Below are 22229 nucleotides of genomic sequence, written 5' to 3' on the forward strand. Positions count from 1 at the left end.
TATCCCAACTGCATTCGGGCGGTAGGCAGGGTACACCCTGGACAAGTCGCCACCTCATCCCAGGGCCAACACAGACAGACAGACAACATTCACACTCACAGTCATTCACTAGGGCCAATTTAGTGTTGCCAATCAACCTATCCCCAGGTGCATGTCTTTGGAGGTGGGAGGAAACCGGAGTACAAGGAGGAACCCACGCAGTCACGGGGAGAACATGCAAACTCCACGCAGAAAGATCCCGAGCAGCAGACATGCCCAAATACCAATAGCAATAACAACAAAGGGTGGCTTCCATAAATTCAATACATATTCATACTTTTAGCTCACAAAATCATTGATGGTATGTCCGCAAGGTTAACAAGTTGCCATCTATCGAATGTGATGATCTCTTCTACAGTACCTTAAATATTGGCGGTATGCGATTAAATTACTCACTTATTGTGCAGCTGTATGCTTAAAATCGCTGTGTTTGGCCCATGAACCATTGGCACATTTTCACTTTGGCCCTTGGAGGCAAAACGTGTGGGGACCCCTGATTTAGGCTATAAAGAGCGTGAGTAAAAAATAAAAAAAAGAGCTGCAGGCTGAAAATAGTCCCCTGGTCGCACTTTGTAAACCACTGCTTTAAAGTGAAGTAAACAAACACTTACCAAAACCACATTTCTTTTATCTGCAACAATGTCATGGCATTTAATTTCTTGCAGCTTCCACTGTACCTGAAAACATAAGTATTATTAATCTAAATATAATATATTAATACAAACACATAAGGTACACATCCAATACCAAGATCATAAGTCCTTTTAATGTATTACTCCAAAGACATGCACCTGGGGATAGACTGATTGGTGTGTAAATGTAAGCGTGAATGTTGTCTATCTCTGTTGGCCCTGCGATGAGGTGGCGACTTGCCCAGGGTCCGCCAGAGTGCAGCTGGGATAGGCTCCAGCTCCCTATGACCACGAGAAGGACAAGCGGTAAAAAAATGGAGGGATGGAACTTTTTTTTATTGTGATATAGACCTGAACTGTATCATACAGTACAGCTGTCAGCTATAGCAGCACGCAAAGCGACATGACTACATGGTGGGGCCACGTTCCCATCAAAGGCAATACATGTATATTGAAAATAAATAATATTTTTTATTGTTGTTTAGTTTATTGTCAATGTAAAAACATCTGCTATTTATATACTTTTAATACTTTTTTTTCTATATATTCATATCAATGCTTACCTCAATCAATGAAGATGATGACGTGTAATGGAAAGAGAGGGACTAACCGGAGTGGTTGCAATTCAAAATCAAAAGGAGAGAATAATATTACTATCATATTTGTAAGTGTGTGATGACAGTAATGCATTTGGAACAGAACAAAAAAGGAACTGAGCACACAGTACATGTACACAGTTTGCAAACTGAATTTTCCTGGACGTACACAATAATGAGGGACGGCGTAACAGTTGGGAGAGTGGCCGTGCCAGCAACCTGAGGGTTCCTGGTTCAATCCCCAGTTCTACCAACCTCGTCACGTCCGTTGTGTCCTTGAGCAAGACACTTCACCCTTGCTCCTGATGGGTCGTGGTTAGCGCCTTGCATGGCAGCTCCAGCCATCAGTGTGTGAATGTGTGTGTGAATGGGTGAATGTGGAAATAGTGTCAAAGCGCTTTGTGTATCTTGAAGGTAGAAAAGTGCTAAACAAGTATAACCCATTTACCATTTACTTTAAAGTGTAATGACCACCCATGGACACATTTGTCGCTGTTACGCAGGTTATTAGCAGAATATAGATTTCAACTTTAAGAGTAACTTATTTTGTTGTTCTTAAAATGTTGACTCATTCGTTACAATTGGTAACATATTAAAATACGTCAATAAAAGCTACTCAAGCTAAATGTTCTCACAAATTTCTCGACAAGTTCAGAGTGAGTAAAAGGCTAGTAAAGGTGGATTCTTACATTTCATTCAGTTAGTGGTTCCTTTGTGGGGCCGCTGATAAAATAATTTCAATAAAAATCGAACATTTAAATATAAATGTGCGTTGCATCTTAATTGACCCCATAGTTCAACTTCAACGATGTAGTTTCCGGTTTTCGATTGTCTTGGTCCGTCAGTGAAATACTTCCCGCAACCAACTACGAAAGACGAAGCAATGAAATGGCAACAACGTTTGAGAAAAACGGACCATCGACTCATGTTTGTACTAATTTCGTTTGTTTACGTTTGTAGTATTTTACAGCGTTGTTTATATTGTGCTGTTTAAGGATGAATCATCGTTTGCATTGTAAACCCCAACATTATTGTTAGGCTAGCTGACGCTGTAGTCAGCCAGTGGCTAACCAGTTAGCTGTCAGGAGAATTAAAAATGAAACCTTTTGCAGCTTTGATTTGATATTGATTGGAAAGAGTATCCCATAATTGGGACGACTACAATAATACTTCTGTAAAATAAATTACCATTCAATTCGCTGCAGCTGGAGCAAATCTGTGTCTCAAATCAAATACTTCCGTCAATCCAATCAATCCAATCCACTTTATTTATATAGCACATTTAAACAACAAAATGTTTCCAAAGTGCTGCACAACAATATTAAACACAATTAAAAACAATATAGGTTGATTGGCAACACTAAATTGGCCCTAGTGTGTGAATGTGAGTGTGAATGTTGTCTGTCTATCTGTGTTGGCCCTGCGATGAGGTGGCGACTTGTCCAGGGTGTACCCCGCCTTCCGCCCGATTGTAGCTGAGATAGGCTCCAGCGACCCCAAAGGGAATAAGCGGTAGAAAATGGATGGATGGATGGATAAAATAAATATGATTAAAACAATTTCAAAGAGTAAAACCAATTAAAACAGTAAATAGAAAGCAACATTTTAAAAACACAGAGGACAACAGAGGACCACACAACTCACGTAGTGTTAAAAGCCAGAGAATAAAAGTGGGTCTTAAGACGAGACTTAAAACACTCCACTGTGGGAGCAGTTCGAACATGGAGGGGCAGAGTGTTCCAGAGCTTAGGGCCGACCACAGAGAAGGCCCTGTCTCCCCTGGTTTTAAGTCTCGTCTTGGACACCACAAGCTGGAGCTGGCTCTCGGACCTCAGAGCGCGCGCAGGAGTGTAAGTTTGGATGAGGTCCGAGATATACTGAGGTGCCAGTCCATGTAAAGCTTTAAAAACAAACAGCAAGGTTTTAAAATCAATTCTAAAATGAAGAGGGAGCCAGTGCAAACTCTGAAGAATTGGGGTTATATGCTGGCGTCTCCTGGCCCCTGTTAAAAGTCGTGCTGCCGCATTCTGGACTAACTGCAACCGGGAGAGAGCTTTTTGGCTAATGCCAGCATAAAGTGCATTGCAGTAGTCCAGGCGACTTGAAATAAAAGCATGCACGACTTGTTCAAAAAGGTTAAAAGATAAAAACGGTTTTACCTTTGCTAAAAGACGAAGATGATAAAAACACAATTTTAAAACGCCATTGACTTGTTTGTCAAGTTTAAAATCGCTGTCTATAGTGACGCCAAGGCTGGTGACTTTGGGACGCACATAATTTTGCAATGGTCCCAAGTCAGTGAGGGCCGGACCAAACACTAAAATTTCCGTTTTTCCCTCAGTCAACACACCTAAATATGTATACTATGCACACTGCGTACTGATTTCTTGAGAGTGCATTGATTGATTGAGACTTTTATTAGTAGATTGCACAGTGAAGTACATATTCCGTACAATTGACCACCAAATGGTAACACCCGAATAAGTTTTTCAACTTGTTTAAGTCGGGGTCCACTTAAATTGATTCATGATACAGATATATACTATCAGATATATACTATCATCATAATACAGTTATCACACAAGATAATCATCAGGGTATATACATTGAATTATTTACATTATTTACAATCCGAGGTGTGGGATGGGGGGGGGGGGGGGGGGGGTTAGTTTTGGTTGTTATCATCACTTCAGTCATCAACAATTGAGAACAGAGAAATTGACATTGAAACAGTGTAGGTCTAGAGAGAGAGAGAGAGAGCTTTTATTGCGGTTTTGAAGGAGGATAGAGATGCCCTTTCTTTAACACCTGTTGGGAGCGCATTCCACATTGATGTGGCATAGAAAGAGAATGAGTTAAGACCTTTGTTAGATCGGAATCTGGGTTTAACGTGGTTAGTGGAGCTCCCCCTGGTGTTGTGGTTATGGCGGCCATTTACATTAAGGAAGTAGTTTGACATGTACTTCGGTATCAGGGAGGTGTAGCGGATTTTATAGACTAGGCTCAGTGCAAGTTGTTTTACTTTGTCCTCCACCCTGAGCCAGCCCACTTTGAAAAAGTGGGTAGGAGTGAGGTGTGATCTGGGGTGGAGGTCTAGAAGTAATCTGACTAGCTTGTTCTGGGATGTTTGGAGTTTAGATTTGAGGGTTTTGGAGGTGCTAGGGTACCAAGAGGTGCATGCGTAATCGGAAAAGGGTTGAACGAGAGTTCCCGCTAGAATCCTCATGGTGCTTTTGTTGACCAGAGAGGAGTTTCTATAGAGAAATCTCATTCGTTGGTTGCCATTTTATCACAGGAAAGATTAGCCTCTAGAATGGAACCTAGGTAGGTGACCTCATCTTTCCTGGCGATAACAATGTCACCCACTTTTATAGTGAAGTCATTGACTTTCTTAAGGTTGATGTGGGACCCAAACAGGATGCATTCCGTTTTACCCAAATGTATGGATAGCTTGTTGTCAGCGAGCCAGGTGCAAGTTCTACAGAGTTCAGCACTGAGGATTTTCTTGTCCTTGTCTGATACCAGCAGGGCAGAGTCATCCGCAAACAACAATTCACAGTCGCATGCTGATGACAAGTCGTTTATGTATATTAGGAACAGTAAAGGCCCTAATATACTGCCTTGGGGGACTCCACAGCTTACTGGGGGGGCATGATGCCGTTCACCTCTACCACCTGTTCCCTCCCCTCCAAGTAAGATTGCATCCAGCTTGATGAGGTTTTATCAAATCCGATTGCTCTGAGCTTATCCAACAGTATAGTGTGGTCAACGGTGTCAAAGGCCTTCTGAAGGTCCAGCATGACCATGCCGCAGTATTTGCCCGCGTCCACCTCATGTTTGATGTGGTCGGTCAGATAGAGAAGGCATGTGTCAGTGGAGTGGTTAGTTCTGAAGCCGGATTGGAATTTGTACATGAGTTTATTGGTGGCAAGGTAACTATCGACCTGTTCATAAACTATTTTTTCCATTACTTTCTAAATGGAACTGAGAATAGAAACAGGTCGGTAGTTGCCAGGTTCCAATTTGCTTCCTTTTTTAAAGAGGGGAGTTACTCTTGCTATCTTAAAATCTTTTGGTACTTGGCCTTGTGAAATTGAGAGGTTTATTATGTGCGTGATGATTGGGGCAATGTTGGTGGCAGAGTCCCTGAGAAATCTGGAGGGGATATTGTCAAGGTCGGTGGCCTTGTTTGGGTGGAGCGCGCTCAATTTTTTAAGCACCTCATCAGCTGAGACCATTTCTATTTTGAAATCATTGTTGGATACTCTTAGCTTTCTGTAGAAGGCTTTAATGTGTTCTACACCAAAGCAACCAGAGTGGTAGGACAGCTTGTTGACAAGAGTTGTGGCTATGCTGGTGAAAAAGGTGTTAAGTCTGCTTGCTACCTCCATTTTGTCTGTAATGAGGGAGTCACCCTCCTTGATGCTGATGTTGGTGAGTCTGGTTTTAAGTTTTTGGCTGCAACCGGGAAGCTGGTTGTTGAGGATTTTCCAGAGCTCACGTGGCTTATTTGTGTTTTCCTCTATTTTGTCGTTAATGTAATTTTTTTAAAGGATTTATTCAGGTTAGTTGTCTTATTTCTTAATTTATTGCAAATGAGTGTATTGCTGTCACAAATTCGTTAATGTCGTTGCGCACTCACTAGACATTCCGTGTGTGTTTCAACTTGCGCACTTCCGCATTTATATTAGCAGTTGAGGACATAAGTGCGTCCAAACTGAATAACTCAACTAAATGTAATGCTTCAGCAAGTACCCGGATGCTGAGCGTGCAATTCCTAGTGATGGGACAGTTGGGCATGTAGGTCATGACCAGTGTTGGGACTAACGCATTACAAAGTAAGGCGTTACTGTAACGCCGTTAGTTTCGGCGGTAACTAGTAATCTAACGCGTTATTTTTTTATATTCAGTAACTCCGTTACCATTACTACATGATGCGTTACTGCGTTATTTTACATTACTTTTTATGTAGTATAAAGTGTGTTTTATCGGAGGGCTGCTGTGTCGTCGTTCTGATTCTTCTTGTGTCACAAGCCGGAGAAGAGAGAGAGACATGCGCTCTGTGTGGGTGTGTCTGAGTGTGAGTGTGGGGAGCGAGGGGGGGCGTGTCTGATCATGGCGGAGCCAGAAGTCGAGTTTGCTAACATGGAGATATTTTCACTACTTTTCTTTTGTCGAGCACAAAGAAAATAACATTTTAGTTAAATGTAAATTGTGCTTTGGATCAAAAATGCCATCTACTGCCCAAAACAGCAATTCAAATCTGCTGAAACAAGCTACATAGCAACATGCTTCGACGAAGCTAGTAAAGAGTGACAGAGACTCTGATGCCACTTCACCTCCACCACCACCACCATTCACCGCTGAAGGTACACACTCTGTCAATCAATGTTCCCTCTAATTGTTCATGTGTGAGCAAATGCAAAAAGTCCCTGAGCATTGAGTGGAGTCCATGTGAGCAACTTTAGACGTGCACACTGTGGCTACACCAGCAGCACACCTGTCCCAAACCTCACTAAATAACAACTTACATCTCCATCCATCCATCCATTTTCTACCGCTTGTCCCTTTCGGGGTCGCTGGAGCCTATCTCAGCTGCATTCGGGCGGAAGGCAGGGTACACCCTGGACAAGTCCCCACCTCATCACAGGGCCAACACAGATAGACAGACAACATTCTCTTATTATTAGAATCAAATGACAGCAGTCATTTCCATTTCTAATATAAGTGTTTAGGCCCACTTATAATGACAATAACAAAAAATATTGTTTTTCATGAACTGTGTACTTGTATTGTTTGTCTGGGTGGAGGTCCTGCTTTGGAAATAATTTGTACCCCTTTCAGACATTGCATTTAGTTCCCATTAAAACATTCACATGTTGCACAATGAGATGTAAGCAGGGGATCATGTGTACATTCCTGCAACTTCCTGTTTGTAAAAAATATATTTTTATTAGTATTTATTTAATATACTAACAGCATTTAATGATTAATATTTATAAATTAAGATTCCTAATAAATGACACTAGAATAAGCACACATTTGATTGGTAAATCATAGTGTAACGACCTGGAATGACACTTTATGTGTGGTGTTGGAGTTGTCCGACTTTTTGTGTGGCTGTAAACGCATCACTGGCTAAGTGCCATATGTGCAAGTGTTGGCGCACGTGAGAGAGCGAGCGGCTGCTGTTGATATAACAAAGTTGCTTTTGGTCTGGTTTGTACTGCAGAAAATGACCAGTTTTGCTAGATATCATTTTTTTTACTAATGTTTTGGTGATGTGTTTATGGCCGACAGTAAAGAGTCAGTAAAGTGATGGATGGAATTCATGTCCTCAAAGCGTCTCGACAGACGTTACAATATTTGAACAATGATGACGAAAACGGTTTTCTCTGTCGTGTCGAAAATTGTTATGCGCTTATTTTTTTATTTGATTTTGTGCATGGCATAGATTTGCCGTGCGCAGAGGACGCTTGAGCAGTGCGCAATTGCACATGCGCGCTCCTGAGAGGGAACGTTGCTGTCAATTCTCTTATATACTCTTTCATTCTAGACTTCTAGAGTGTTTGATTATCACATCACTCTAAATGTATAGACTATAAAGTTCACAAACATAAAGAGGGATCTTAGTGGGCCAGGCCAATCTTTCCTTATCTCTAAACTAAAACTGGGGAAATGTGTAGTGTTCTGGGTTTCAGACATGATTTTGTATAAGAATTACTTGAGGAAGAAAATGCCTGGTTAGACTTTGTGTATGTAGTGTGTGCCTTTCTTGGTTTACATCTATGCTGTTATTATGCTGTTTGTTACTTATGTATGTTATGTTGCAGCTATTTAAAATAGTTTTGTCAGTTTGTTCTGGCCAGAAACAAATTGGCCTTTGTAACATATCTTTGTCTTTGTGTGTTGTATGTAGACCACATGGCTTAGCAGAGTTGAGTGATGCAAATGCATGTCAAGTTGATCAACAGATTGTATTATTCTCCAGTGCAATAACAGTACTGAAATGAAGGCTAAAAGGGCATTAATTGGAGCTTTAAAAAAAAAAAGAAAAAAGAAGTAACTAAATAGTTACTTTTCACAGTAACGCATTACTTTTTGGTGTAAGTAACTGAGTTAGTAACTGAGTTACTTTTGAAATTAAGTAACTAGTAACTGTAACTAGTTACTGCTTTTCAGTAACTAACCCAACACTGGTCAGGACCCTTTTGAGCTGCGCCACATTGTACTGCATACAGTTGTACACTAGCTGTACGGTTGAAACAAGGAAACCGTGGTTAATCTTTAATGTGTAAAACACAAATTAATATCACATGTTTATTCGTTGTCAAAAAAGTAAACCGCATTTAAATCGTTTGATAAATAAGTTCTGATTTATTTTCAATACATAACATACAACAATGTCCAATTAAAAGGAAAAGTGGGCCCCTTTTAGATGGCCGCCATGTAGACACGTCATGTACATTGGCTGTTACAAAGCGCTGACGCTTCTAGTTATAGTTATGCTTACTATCCTCCATCATCGCCAACTTGGCCACATCAACAAGGGGACGGGGACTAACTCGAGAGGTAGCAATCCACAACGTCAGGTAAATAGTGATATCGTAATTTCCAGTAAGTGTGCCGTGACAATTTGGAATAGGACTACACTGATCAAATCTGCACACTCATGTACTAAGTATGCAGTGTACAATGTACACTTCCATACTTATACTTAGTCTTTTGATTGCTTAAGTGTGTTCACATTGGGAAGTACATCAAAAGGCAGTGTGATATCAGTGCACTGTAAATGCTAAGAGGTGTTTGTTTTTTCCCATACCAGGAACAATGTGACATGTCAATATTGTCCCAGACTAGACAAAAACTAGAAGGGCTCCTGAACAAGAACATGAGAATCCGTATGACAGATGGAAGGACTTTAGTGGGTCTTTTTCTCTGCACTGACAGAGACTGCAACATCATCCTTGGCTCAGCTCAGGAATTCCTCAAATCCACAGGTAAATGTGGAGCTCCAGTCCAACACATTTCATCAATCATTTACAGATTTCTTTTTTCGTTTTAAAGACACTTTCTCGCAAGGTGAACCCCGGGTTCTGGGCCTGGCCATGATCCCGGGTCACCATGTAGTGTCCATCGAGGTGGAGGCTGACATTCTGGAGGACACACAAGGTTTTGGACGGAACCATTGAGGGAATGAGCGCAAAAAGTTGAATGGATGTTTTCCAGCTGGACTCAATTCAGCATCCAGTGTGTTGTTTGATGCCAATGAAACTTGTGTACAATGCATACAAGGCTGTCCAAATGACACATTATAGAAAGAAAACTATTTATAAAAAATAAAAAAAGCAGCAAAAATAGAAAAAAAGAGCGATGTTTTTGATTGATTTTAATTTTGTTTTATACTCTTAAAAGAGCTGCTGTGGTATGCATTCGTATGTCATGACTACAAGGACGACAGTTTCATTCATGCAAAAAAAATTCAAATTGGTGCATTTTGTTTGTTGGATGCAGGTAATACTGCAATGCTTTTACTTGGCGTTGAACAGGAAGTCATTGTGTGCTCGTTTTAATGTTGCGCCACTAGACTGGTCACATCACTGCTGTTCTTGACAATACTACAACACGTGGACAAATGGACCAAATTGTCTTAGAAATTACACAAATAAGGTGTAAAATTATGTCGACTAAAACTGTCCATGTTGGAGTATTGAGTAGTACTTGATCAACTGTTTTATGTAAGACAAGTTGACAACGCACAAACCAGATTGTGTCATTTAGGTATTTTTAATGCAGTTCAACGTCTGCAACAGAAACAATGATAGTACAATCAAAATCTAAATAAATAACTTGTTTTATCAAATAAATAGCGTTTACAAATTGAGCGTCAGTGTAGAAATAAGCAGTGAATTATATGAACAAGGTCTCCTATGAATGCTTATCCAACACATTAAGACACTTTTGGTTTGCAAATAGTTGCCGTTTTAAACAGCCGTTAAAATGCAAAGTGGTTCTTTAAAATAAAAGTGCTTAAAACTAAAATCATGTCTAAATATATATTTCCCCACTTAATGAAATGGGGTCCTCCTGTTGCTTCCATCAAGGACTGAATTTACCAATGGCACATAATGATTCAAATAAAAAGGGTTAACAGAAGCTAAAGTCGCTTCACAGTTTTTTCTTCCCGCTTGTGCCATCAAAAGACGTCCTCAGCCTGACGCCATGAAGTCCTTGTCTACTGGAACTTAAAGTGGAAGCTGCCACCCTCAAAGGGGTTGAAAGAAAAAGGCCAAGCTTGTCCGTTATTTCCTCCGCCCTGCTGCTGGCTCTCTGGGTCCAATGGGTCATCGCCTGCGTCAAACATCTGTCTCATTTCTGTGGAGGACAGGAATGGACTTCACTTTCTCTGCATCTTTATCTCTCAGCATGTCCAACATTCATTGCACAGTATGTAGCTCGCACATTTCCATTCATTTTGGGTACGGTAAGGGATCAAAATATAAAACAAAACTGCTACTGACTTAAAATTAATGTTTTCATCTTCTACATTGAAACTTTTTTCAACTAAAATTTTACAATATATATCTCCTTATATCCAATTTTTATTGTACAATTATTGAGAAACTGAGAAGCAACATGGTTTTCATCTTGTCGAACAGCAATAATTATTTATTTTCTTTCAATATTATGACTTTCTGGTATAATTGCAGTATTGTAAAAATAGAAAAACTAACTTTTTTTCCCTAAAAAAATATTTCCCCTAGCACTGGGGTCAGCAACCCGCGGCTCTTTGGTGCTGCCCTAGTGGCTCCCTGGAGCATTTTTAAAAAAGGATTGAAAATGGAAAAAGATGGGGGGAAATAATTTTTTTGTTTTAGTATGTTTTTTGTTTGAGGACAAACATGACACAAACCTTCCCAACTGTTATAAATCCCACTGTTTAATATGTTTGTGTGCATGCTTCACTGATGAGAGTATTTAGTGAACATCGTTTTGTCCTACTAATTTCGGCGGTTCTTGAACTCACCATAGTGTGGACTGTGACGCAACAGTTTGTTTACATGTAAAATCTTCCACTCCTTTGTCTCATTTTGTCCACCAAACGTTTTATACTGTGTTATTGACTTGTTGGAGTGCTAATCACGCATATTTGGTCAGTGCATGACAGCAAGCTAATCAATGCTAACATGCTATTTACTAATGTTACTAATTTTTTTTTTAATGTAAAAATGTGTAGAATATTACATTTCAACATTTCTGTCAAAGATTTGCTTGAGCCTGCGACACAGTCATTTTGATAGTAGGCTATTATAGCTAGACACTTACATCATATGTTGCCTTCATTATAACACTTATATACGGCTTTTCATTTTTTGCGGCTCCAGACAGACTTGTTTTTTGTATTTTTGGTCATATATGGCTCTTTCAATGTTTTGGGTTGCCGACCCCTGCCCTAGCAATACAACTTAATATTAGAGACGTTCATAATAAGGTTTTATGCTGCTGATTCCGATACTGATCATAAGTAGGATCAGCAGATACCATAAATAAATGTAAAAATGTAGTAATACATGAGTGCTATGACCAACATAATTTTGAAACCAGTTATTCTCTGTTATTACATACAATTATTTGATCAAAACAAAGTCAATAGTACACAATAAAAAAGCAAAAAATAATTCTCAATTACATCCTTTGGTTTTTGCCCTCAAAGTTCTCCCGAGTGCAGGGGAATTATTCCATGAGTTTGTAAACAACAAAAAAATGATTTGAAAAAAATTAAATCAATCTAATCACTCTGGTATCCATCATAAACGGAGACTACTCTTAGTATTGACAGCATCAATTTATGAATTGATCTACCCTCCTCTTACGTGTCGTGTACTGACTGTGACAATGCTGACACACAAACAGTTATATCATCCTCTCCTGAATCTACTTATTTTCCTGTGAATAACTTCTTAATGCCGTAAGATGCCTTCATAGACACTTTTAAAACTTCACTATGCATTTATTCCTTGGTGTTGTTTAAAGCTAGCTTAGCAGTTCGCTTAGCTATTAGCATCCCTGCTCCTGGCTTGCTCTACGTCTGTAACATGTTTAGCCCCGTCCTCCAGTGATAATGTACTAAGAAATGCAGGTTATTTGACGTAATGAAGGTGATCAATGTTAGTTTAGGGGAGCATCACCACATTGTACATGGAGACATAATTAGCTGCTAGCCACTTGTCAGTCGGGGGACTAAAAATTAATACAGTGTCAGGCAGAGGGGATCGGTGTTTGTGATCGGCATTAATCGGCAATGGCGATCACATAATTTTTCAAATAAATTCTCCGATACTGATCAGTGGCCGATGGATCGCCACATTCCTCGTCAATATGGATGTGAAGTTCAAGAGATAAGCTCAATAAAAGTAGAAATAGTAGCAATAATACAAATACTAGTATGCACTGAATCTGTCCTTGGTATCAGGTAGAAATGTTGCGAAGTGGATTCCTGACCTGGATCAGTGAGGACCTCTTTGGCAGACACAATGTCAATGAACTTCTTCTCCGCTTCCTTCTTCTCAGTCTCCGACTGGAAGTTGTCAGGGTGCCACTGCTGCGCCAACTTCCTGTAGGCCTTGATGATCTGCTGCTTGTTTGCAGCCCTAAAAAGGAGGGTCCTCCAGGTCAGTGAGCAGGAAGTCAAAAGGGTCTGCTTGAGGTTCAGAACCAGCACCTGTTCACTCCCAGGATCTGGTAGTAGTCCCTCTTGCGGGAGATCTTCAGCAGCTTCTGGGCTCGCTCCAGTCCTTCCTTGAGGTCGTTACTGTGGCTGTCAAACTCTAGCGCCTCTCGGTAGTCGTCTACAGCTGGAATTAGGGGAGATCCGCATTCATTTAAAAAAATTGAAAAAAAAGAACACATCTCCCCAGTTGCGGTAATGGCGCGCATTCCTACCCTTCTCGTAGTCATGGTTGAGGATGAAAGCCTCGGCTCGGTCGCGCAGGATTTTGGTATTGCGAGGGTCCATCTGGTGTGCCTCCGAGCACACGTCGATGGCCTCCATGACCAACTTCAGCTAAAATGGTGAGAAGCACGCAAAGGTTTATCGCCGCCTTGTGGCTGAATATGTCTGAAGTACTGTATTCCTTTGAACACAACTAGCTTAGCCTTTAGCTTGACCTCGCTACTAGTTGCTACAATCTCACAAAGAATCCGCGTTTCCCCTATGTTTGCACATATATGAGAGTCAGCGATGCTAATAAGTGCTTTCTTTTAATATAATTGTAGACTTTGAAACATATCTGTATTAAAAAATGTGCAGATTTGGGCTTTCCTCTTTTATCAATACTTTGTTTTACTTATCATAAATAGGGGTGTAACGATTTGTTTTAACAATTTTATTTGATTCAGAATTTATGGTTGCCAATACGATTCAGGGCCGATATTTTTTTAGAACGATGCGATCGGAAATGATTAAAATCCATTCAGTAACTTTTTAGCAAAATAAATCAACCAGTGTGACTGTGAAATAAATACTGGATATTGGACACAGCAGGTGAAGTTTCCTATATTCCTGTTATTTCTTGTAAGGGAATTATGTATAAATTAATTATGGATGAAAACGAGCAAGTAAACAATTAAGGGCCAATGCATTCACATCTTAGTTGAATAAAGTGCAAGCAACACTTAAGGTTAATTTAACAAGAGGAAATATTTTCTGCTCACATTTACAATATTCAAGCAATTTTCAATAAAAGCACTATAACAAACATCTTAACAGTAGATTTACCTGCAACTTTTGTTGTGGTTTTTCAACAAAAAAATAATACAATATTAATATCAAATATAAAGCTGCCTTACACCTCCAAAGACCTGGGCATAGGCTGATTGGCAACAATAAAGTGGCCCTAGTGTGTGAATGTGATTGGTTGTGGATCTATGTTGGCCTTGCGATGAGGTGGCGACTTGTTCAGGGTGTACCCCGCCTCCCATCAGAGTGCAGCTGGCATGGGTTCCAGCCCCCTCTGCTACCCCGAAGGGACAAGCGGTGGGAAATGGATGAATGGAATGTGCAAGAAACATCTCTTCAGGTTGAATTAAGAGTTACAGTAGGTTCACCGGAGAAACTAAATATTTTCAGATTAAATGAGCAGCGATTTGACCTGCTGCTACTCTCATTTGAATAAACATGGAACATCATAAAAACATAACAGAAGTGACAGCAGACAAGTTTTTGCGACACACGGACCAAAACAGAGGGTGTAATGAACAAAGTTGGAAAAGTAAGTGATGTATGACCACTTTTTTTAACCTTTCCAATCATACCAATATACCGTGAGTGCTTAGTACACTGTTTTTACCCTTGCTGGTACGTCGGCAAACTAGCTCTGCTGTCACTTCTGTTTTGTTTGTCGTATCCTTTGAGGTTAAGTTGTGGCTTTACATTATTGTTTGTCTTAGTTGTGGCTTTTACAAACATGCCCTAACTGAAAGTTTTTGTGTTGTAATTTCTGATATTGTCTTGTGGCATTTGCATTTGGTACGATCTTTCTCGACCACCGTAGATAGCCGCCATTTCTGTTTTGATGACGCCACAGACGTTTAACGTCCACATTATTATAAAAGTGCTAAACTTCATATAAAGTCTGCCGTTCTTAAATCTAATGTTTTGTTTTTCTAGTACTGATAAAATTGATACCTATCTTCCGGAAGGCCAACTTGCTGAGCACAGATCAATACACTTGAAATTTAGGAATATAAATCAAATATCGATATATTGTTACACCCCTATTACAAAATAATGCTTAGATCTTAAAATTCAACAAAATTAATTGTTTTGCTGTCATTGTGGTTGCCTGACCTTGAGCAGACAGAAGCAGATCCTCTCCCTGGCTTGGTTGGTGTAGTGCGGCACATGGGGATCGGTCTTCATCACAGCCTCGTACTTGTTGATGGCGTCCTGGTACCTGCGGGTGAGAAGCTGGTCCAGTAAAGCGGGACAAGAGGGGATGATGACGGCGTGGCCTGTGAAGCATGGTCCTCACTTCTCACCTGTCATCCTGAATGAGCTCCTCTGCAGAGTCCAGCTGCTTGCTGAGCTTCTTCACCTGCTTGTAGTGGCTCAGGCACGCCTTGTCGTCCTGGTCCAGCTTCAGACACTCTCGGACGTGGCTGCAGGCACAGTCAGAAGTACGCAAAAGCAGGACAATGGAATACTGATGTGCGTCCGCTATCAGGGTTCCAGCTCACTTTAGTGATTCGTGGTGCTCTCCTAGGCTATAGTGCAGCTTGCTGAGCTTCAGAAAGGCGGCACGGTTGTCGTTGCGCAACCTTGTGGTTGGTGTCAGGTCCTGGATGGCCTTTTGCGGGTCGCCCATGCGGATGTAACATTCTGCACGGAGCTCCCGTGACTCGGGATCCCATGGAGAGATCTAAAAGGGAACATTTTGACTAAATTAGCCCAGCATGGAAAGTGTAAAGTCAGCAGCTTGTTACACTTTAAACACCTCAATTACGCGCTCCAGAACCGAGACGGTGGCGCCGTAGTCGCCTCTGTGGTACAAAGCGTGGGCATCCTCCTGGAGGTTCTCCAGCTCCATGGCTTTCATCAAATGCTTCTGAGCTTCCAGGTGTTCTGGGGAGCGCTGCAGCTGGAAAACAACATTTTATAGAACCAATTTCAGACCACTATAATGATGGCTGACAGCCTGGACACAGCTGATGCTATGTTTGCATTGCAGTAGAGACAAGCTAATTCACAGGTTTATTATCTGCTTTAAATTGGGTTTTTTATGGTAAGTTAAATAGAAAGTGGCTTTAATGGCGCTATCTGCAAGGTAAAAATAACCCAGCAGTTATAAACCCAGGGCGCTGTTTTAACTGTGTCAAGTTGTGTATATTGTAAGGCTGTAAATGTTTCTTCACGTTTAAAACTGCATTTAAAATGTGTTTTATAACTGTTGGAGGCATATTGCAGAGTTTAGAGCAGAGGTTCCAAAACATTTTGCCTTTAATTAAGGGCCAAAGTGAAAATGTGCCAAAGGGCTGCAGGCCAAACAGCAATTTTAAACATGAAACACAAATAACCTAAACTTAATGAAGTTCCTCTAATTAGTGCCAATATCAAGGCTCGATGCCAGCTAGTTAGCCTTGCGGACATGCCGTCATTGGTTGTGTGAACTTTAGGGGTGTACATCCAATACGATACCAATAGTGGAGGCTTGAGTATTTGCAGATACCAATATACTGTAGATACGATAAGATATCAGTAGGAATCATACATACTTTGTTTTGCAGTGTAGAATGTTAGAAAAGGTTTGATCAAGTAAAATGAGTCAAACAGAGAAGTGTGGCAATTGTTATTTTTTAGCGACACGTAGTGTTCACAAAAATGTATTAAGCTCATGACGCAGTGCGTTGAATGATATGGACACATTTGTTACTGGATACTTTTTAATAGATTTCTGCGTTGGAGACAGGCTGTGTAAGTAATATGCAACTATAATGATTTGATACTTGTTTATATTGACAAATGTGGTGTTTTAAACTGCAATACTGATCAATTAAGGACACTTACTACGTATGTTTAGCCTGTGTGATTAGCTGTTGTGTAGCTGTTAGCGCGCACTACAATACCTTTTATAAATGGCTTCACTAAAACACTAGAAAATACCAACTTTTTGTGTTTATAGGACATTTAGATGTTAACTGTGCTGCGGAACTGCTTGTAATTGAGCTAATATCAGAATGTTTAGATGCAATCCGAAACTTGATTTTTGCTGCCATCAGACTGATATCCGATATCTATATCGGATTAGGACACCGCTGGTTATCTTAAAAGAAGGTTACCGGTAGTATAAATATGTATTACATTTGGGTAGCCACCATTTGGCAGACCACAATTGACCCCGGGCCCAACTTTGGGCCCCTGATTTAAAATATCAAAAATATGAATTTTTAAATGTTTTTATAAGTGTGTCCATTATTTGTTTATTTTTCGCTATTTGCAAGGGCTCTTGCAACATAACTCCTGCAAATGGCAATAATCTATGGTAATAATTATTTGGCACATCATACAGTAGATTCTGATGATGTAGATCATACTATTGATTACACGGCTGTAGGGGAGCCTTTTTGCTCCATAGTGTACCTTTAATTTAGCATGTAAATTATATGACAAATGGACAACACCAGTCTTACACTTGCTTTCAGGAGTATCACAACAAATACACAAACAGCTCAAATATGGAAACAAACAAAAATAGATGAGCTATGAGATTTAAAACTGTATAGACTTTTCGAAAGATGCAAGAGTGCTCACCACTTCTTCAAAATCCTGGCGGGCCTCCTCCATATTGCCGTTCTTTAGAAGGATATTCCCTCTTTGCAGCCGTGCCTGGACAATCACACAAGAGAAGTAGTGCTTAGAAGAAAAAGTAGGAACAATTTGAGCAAAAACTGACTTGTCACCATTCAAACGCTTCCACACTTTTTAGTGCGTAAGTGCGTTCACACCGAGAAGTGCGGCAAAATGCAGAGCACTCAAGACGGTCAAAACAGTGTGCTTTAAAAAGTAAGTAAGAGGAAGAAGCGGATAAATATTGCGATGGTCACTTCCAGTAACATGCAACAAAAGTAATTGATTTGGCAAATGACGACACACTCAAACTATGCGCCACAAGCACCTTAACTCATTGTGAAGGACTCAATTTGCACATTTACAGTACATACATACAGTGTTCACACTGAGAAGTACAGCAAATTGCAGTGCCTTGTCAGTACTTGGAAGATGCATTCAAAATGCCCCAAACCGTAAGCCTGCAGCGGTGGACCCTTATGACCTACAATCTTTTCCATCTTGGCTACGTAGCCAAAGCAGAGGGACGGACTTGAGTGGCTGCAATTCACAATAATTAAGGAGAGACCAAAAAGCAGGTAAACATTGCGATCCTTCTTTTTGGTAAATGTAGAATGGAAGTTTAGGATCTGGGACAGCCCAACACTGTCAAAATGTCCATCATCAGGAACCAAGTACCGGTATATAGTGGAAATGGTATACTGAAGTGTACTGATGGAAGTACAGTCGTATCTCAACTTACAAGCTTAATTGGTTCTGTGACGGTGCTTTTAACGCAACACACTTGTATCTCAAATCTACGCCTCCCATTGAAATTCATTTAAATCAATTTATTTGGTGGTTGGCACACCACAAACAGCACAATTTTAACAGGTAACATGCCTTTTAAAAAGAAAAACTATAAGAAATATTGTGTCAAAAAACAACACAGTAGGGGTTGGTACAAAAAACTACAGTCGTAATCTAATTATAATTTTAAGTAATCTAATTATAATATAGAGCATTTACCATTGAGTGGACTTCTACGATATCTCCTTCCAGCTACTTCTTCAAACACACCATCAGCAGCACTCCCATATTTTCATGGATAAAGGCCCACAGTTTTGATATTATTTTAACATTCTTGGCTGGCAATACTCATTTTGTAGACTGGCGGATGAAATATACTCTCGCGTCACGTAACTTGAGTCCCTTCTGATGGAGTCTTGTTTGATTTATAGGTCTTCCGTGGGGGGTGGTGCCAGACTTATAATTCTCTTTGGAAACACTGTGGGGCAGTGTCTTCCGAAGGAGCAACCACAGCTGTCGTTGACTAAATATTTACCTTCTTGTTAAAAGTGATGACAACCACAACATCGACATCTTTGTCTACACTGGAACAAATCATTTAGAACCACCAGTTCACTTGTATTTGACGTTTTACTTCATAATAATAAGTTTGTGAAGATAGACTGTATGTCTCAGAATTGAACCTGAGAACAAGATTGGCAATATAAGTTAAAAAGGAGTGTCATACTTTGTGACTTCTGGACACAACACAAGCTGGAAAAAAAATAATAATCAGTAATTATTTTGGAGCACACAAAGCTATAAAGTACACAGTATCAGTTGTCATGCAAATGTTCAATCACTGTTGCTTTGTATCAATAATAGGTGCATTTCAAGCACAAAGTCTGCTCTACTGTGCTCAGGGACCCACTATCGGCAAAAGCTGACCAATCACAGCTCTGTGGTCTGTGTCGCCACTGACACGAAGCTAGGATTTTTGGTAGGTGCACGCAAGGTCTCCATGAAGGTACTCAGGGGGGAGCGGGCAAAACGACCATGAATTGATTAACGTGGACCCCGACTTAAACAAGTTGAAAAACGTATTCGGGTGTTACCATTTAGTGGTCAATTGTACGGAATATGTACTGACTTGTCCAGGGTGTACCCCGCCTTCCGCCCGAATGCAGCTGAGATAGGCTCCAGCATCCCCCGCGACTCCAAAAGGGACAAGCGGTAGAAAATGGATGGATGGGTGTACTGTACTGTGCAATCTACTAATAAAAGTTTCAATCAAAGCGACGCTGCTTACACAAGTTGTGACATGAGCGTATACAAGCTGACTACACACAGTCATTTGATTGATTGATTGATTGAAACTTTTAATAGTAGATTGCACAGTGAAGTACATATTCCGTACAATTGACCACTAGATGGTAACACCCGAATAGGTTTTTCAACTTGTTTAAGTCGGGGTCCACTTAAATTGAGTCATGATACAGATTTATACTATCATCATAACACAGTCATCACACAAGATAATCATCAGAGTATATACATTGAATTATTTACATTATTTACAATCCGGGGTGTGGGATGTGGGGGGGGGTTAGGTTTGGTTGATATCATCACTTCAGTCATCAACAATTGCATCATCGGAGAAATGGACATTGGAACAGTGTAGGACTGACTTGGTAGGATATGTACAGCAAGTAGTGGACATAGAGAGAGAGAGAGATCAGAAAGCATAAGAATAAGTATCTTCATTTGATTATTTACAATCCGGGGAGGTGGGATGTGGAAGGGAGGGTGTTAGTTTAGGGTTGAAGTTGCCTATAGGTGTTCTTTTAGTGCGGTTTTGAAGGAGGATAGAGATGCCCTTTCTTTTACACCTGTTGGGAGTGCATTCCATATTGATGTGGCATAGAAGGAGAATGAGTTAAGACCTTTCATGTTTTTGATTATTACTTTCTTTAATATAAGGAATATATCCACTTCTTCTCAGTAATGTCCTTCACACTCAGTTTCGTCCTTCCCGTGTTTAGAAAAACTAAAATGTATGACCATTTCTAGCTATAAGCTTAAGCTAGCGATTCAGAACGTATGTTTTGGTCGATTATTATGGGGTTCGCTGCGAATCAAATTTTTACTTCCAACTTAAAGAATACCAATTAGCTCTTATCTAAAAACACTGTTAAGTTGGGGGGGGGTACCACTGTATTACATTTTATACATGACCACATTCATTGAGGGGCTTCGCTTTACCGCAAGGAAGTCAGGCTTGAGTTGGATGGCTCTGGTCAGGTCAGGAAGGGCAGACTTAGACTTGCCCATGGCCAGGAACACTGCAGCACGTTTGTAGAACGTCAGGTAATTCTTGGAATCAGCCTCTGGAGAAGTTCAAATAGTTTTTAACACTGTATGCACAATTCTACTGCGTGCTTAGTTTGCCATGTCCATGAGTGATGTGTCCTCTTACCCACAGCAGCATGGTAGTGGGACAAAGCTTCAGCCAGTTGACCTGCTGCTAGAAGATGGCGGCCCATCTCCAGGTGATGCTCTATCTCAGCCCGAGTTGCCGCGAAGACACCTGGAAGACAACGTGACGTTGTTTCGTCAAACCATCTTTGAGAAAGTCAGCTTGTTTTCTGTCTTACCGTCCAGCCCCAGAATGGCAGTGAGCAGAGACAAGGAGCAAAGAAGTCCAGCCGGGCGGCACCAGTCCATCTTGGCTGTGATTTAAACTCTCACACCCAACGATGGTAACTTCTGCTTCTGCTCTGAACTTAGCCTGAAAGTCATTTAGGCGCTCTTGTGTGGTTCGGTAGTTATTTTCAGCCAAAAGAGACAACTATAGCCGACGACGGTGTATTTACAGTCCGGCTATGATGTTGCTCCGGGTGAAAGCACACGCTCGGATGAAAGGTTCCCCCATTTAAACAGGAGTGCTTTAAATGCAAAGTTCTGGTTTATAACAAAAATAACTCTGGGGTTTACTTGAGTTTAAGATAAACTTACATAATATAATTGAGAAAATGAAAATGTTGATGACTTTAAATGTAAGTTTAGCCTCTTCTTGGCGCACCCAATCAACCCCCTCCCTCCTTCTGCCGGCATTACTGTACATGGTTGGCCCTGCAGCGATGGGTCAAATATCGACAGTGTCGATACGATGGTAGTAGCAATAACGGGTCGATACCAGATGAGATTTACATTTTATTTCCACAAACTTATTTTTGTTGTTGATGTTGTTACATTTACACATTGTTATCTTTGTAAACTCAGTGAAGAAGTCGTTGGTCACAGGGAACGAGCCTGTTTTTTTGTTTTTCAAAGATCAGGCCGATATGATGGTTAACATAATTTTATTCAACAATGGTCACACGTAAAAGGTCGACTACAGTAATGGTGTCCAGCTACTGCGGCTGTGCCAACTTAAACCTCACTCCCTGACACTTTAAGTATAAGGTACCAAATGTAAAAGTTCAGTCACATTTTTAGGCAGATATGTTTCTCACATTTCGCTCACTTTTGTCACATTTAACTCACTTTTGTCACATTTAACAGGCAATTCTCACATTTAGCTAAGTTTCATCTCATTTAAGTTTAAATTAAAATTTGACTCCAAATATTACAGTATATTTAAATCTTAACCTAAATGTTAAATCTAGATCTAAACCTAAATGTTGAATCAAAAATCTTAGGTCTGAATCTAAATGTGAGCGCTAAATGTTAAATCTAAATTTAAATGCCATCCATTTTCTTAATCTAAATATTAAATCTAAATGTTACATCTAAACCTAAATAGTAAATCTGACTCCTAACCTAAATGTGAGTGCTAAATCTCTCTCC

The 22229-nt window shown here is 40.3% G+C and overlaps 3 protein-coding genes across 6 annotated transcripts in view; 1 reads left to right on the top strand and 2 right to left on the bottom strand.

Annotated features, from left to right (window-relative positions):
• chd3 (chromodomain helicase DNA binding protein 3) overlaps positions 1-2099 on the bottom strand; it is a 67308-nt gene extending 65209 nt beyond the window's left edge. For 2 of the 4 annotated variants that reach the window (XM_061960221.2, XM_061960229.2), the window contains exons 1-3: positions 1957-2099; positions 831-953; positions 651-716 (exon numbers count right to left, since the gene is read on the bottom strand). In XM_061960221.2, coding sequence (XP_061816205.2) covers positions 651-716; positions 831-953; positions 1957-1958 — 191 coding nt within the window. In that variant the 5' untranslated portion in view covers positions 1959-2099. The remainder of the gene's footprint in view (positions 1-650; positions 717-830; positions 954-1956) is intronic. The other 2 variants (XM_072913229.1, XM_072913230.1) reach the window with 2 other exon arrangements.
• Positions 2043-9900, top strand: naa38 (N-alpha-acetyltransferase 38, NatC auxiliary subunit). Its single transcript, XM_061959174.1, has 3 exons — positions 2043-2194; positions 9093-9267; positions 9335-9900. Exons 1-3 carry the CDS (start codon positions 2156-2158, stop codon positions 9457-9459), a joined length of 339 nt encoding a protein of 112 aa, XP_061815158.1. The 5' UTR covers positions 2043-2155; the 3' UTR covers positions 9460-9900.
• A 135-nt stretch (positions 9901-10035) lies between these two features.
• Positions 10036-21321, bottom strand: dnajc3b (DnaJ (Hsp40) homolog, subfamily C, member 3b). The gene is made up of 12 exons (XM_061959172.2): positions 21035-21321; positions 20857-20967; positions 20643-20767; positions 17577-17651; positions 15763-15906; positions 15506-15687; positions 15308-15427; positions 15117-15222; positions 13211-13331; positions 12990-13122; positions 12770-12918; positions 10036-10642 (listed from the first exon to the last, which is right to left on the bottom strand). Exons 1-12 carry the CDS (start codon positions 21102-21104, stop codon positions 10503-10505), a joined length of 1476 nt encoding a protein of 491 aa, XP_061815156.1. The 5' UTR covers positions 21105-21321; the 3' UTR covers positions 10036-10502.
• Between the last annotated feature and the right edge of the window lie 908 nt (positions 21322-22229).

The sequence above is a fragment of the Nerophis lumbriciformis genome, linkage group LG05, assembly GCF_033978685.3.
Source record: "Nerophis lumbriciformis linkage group LG05, RoL_Nlum_v2.1, whole genome shotgun sequence".
Classification (NCBI taxonomy): domain Eukaryota; kingdom Metazoa; phylum Chordata; class Actinopteri; order Syngnathiformes; family Syngnathidae; genus Nerophis; species Nerophis lumbriciformis.

What these genes read in the sequence shown, in the direction of transcription:
- dnajc3b (XM_061959172.2), bottom strand. Translation starts at nt 21,104, where the DNA reads ATGGACTGGTGCCGCCCGGCTGGACTTCTTTGCTCCTTGTCTCTGCTC. An exon ending in CCACTACCATGCTGCTGTGG is followed by an intron (nt 20,768 to 20,856) that starts GTAAGAGGACAC and finishes GAACTTCTCCAG; the next exon opens with AGGCTGATTCCAAGAATTAC. An exon ending in AGAGGTCCTCACTGATCCAG is followed by an intron (nt 10,643 to 12,769) that starts GTCAGGAATCCA and finishes TGTCCTCCACAG; the next exon opens with AAATGAGACAGATGTTTGAC.
- naa38 (XM_061959174.1), top strand. Translation starts at nt 2,156, where the DNA reads ATGGCAACAACGTTTGAGAAAAACGGACCATCGACTCAT. An exon ending in AAAACGGACCATCGACTCAT is followed by an intron (nt 2,195 to 9,092) that starts GTTTGTACTAAT and finishes TTCCCATACCAG; the next exon opens with GAACAATGTGACATGTCAAT. An exon ending in GGAATTCCTCAAATCCACAG is followed by an intron (nt 9,268 to 9,334) that starts GTAAATGTGGAG and finishes TTCGTTTTAAAG; the next exon opens with ACACTTTCTCGCAAGGTGAA.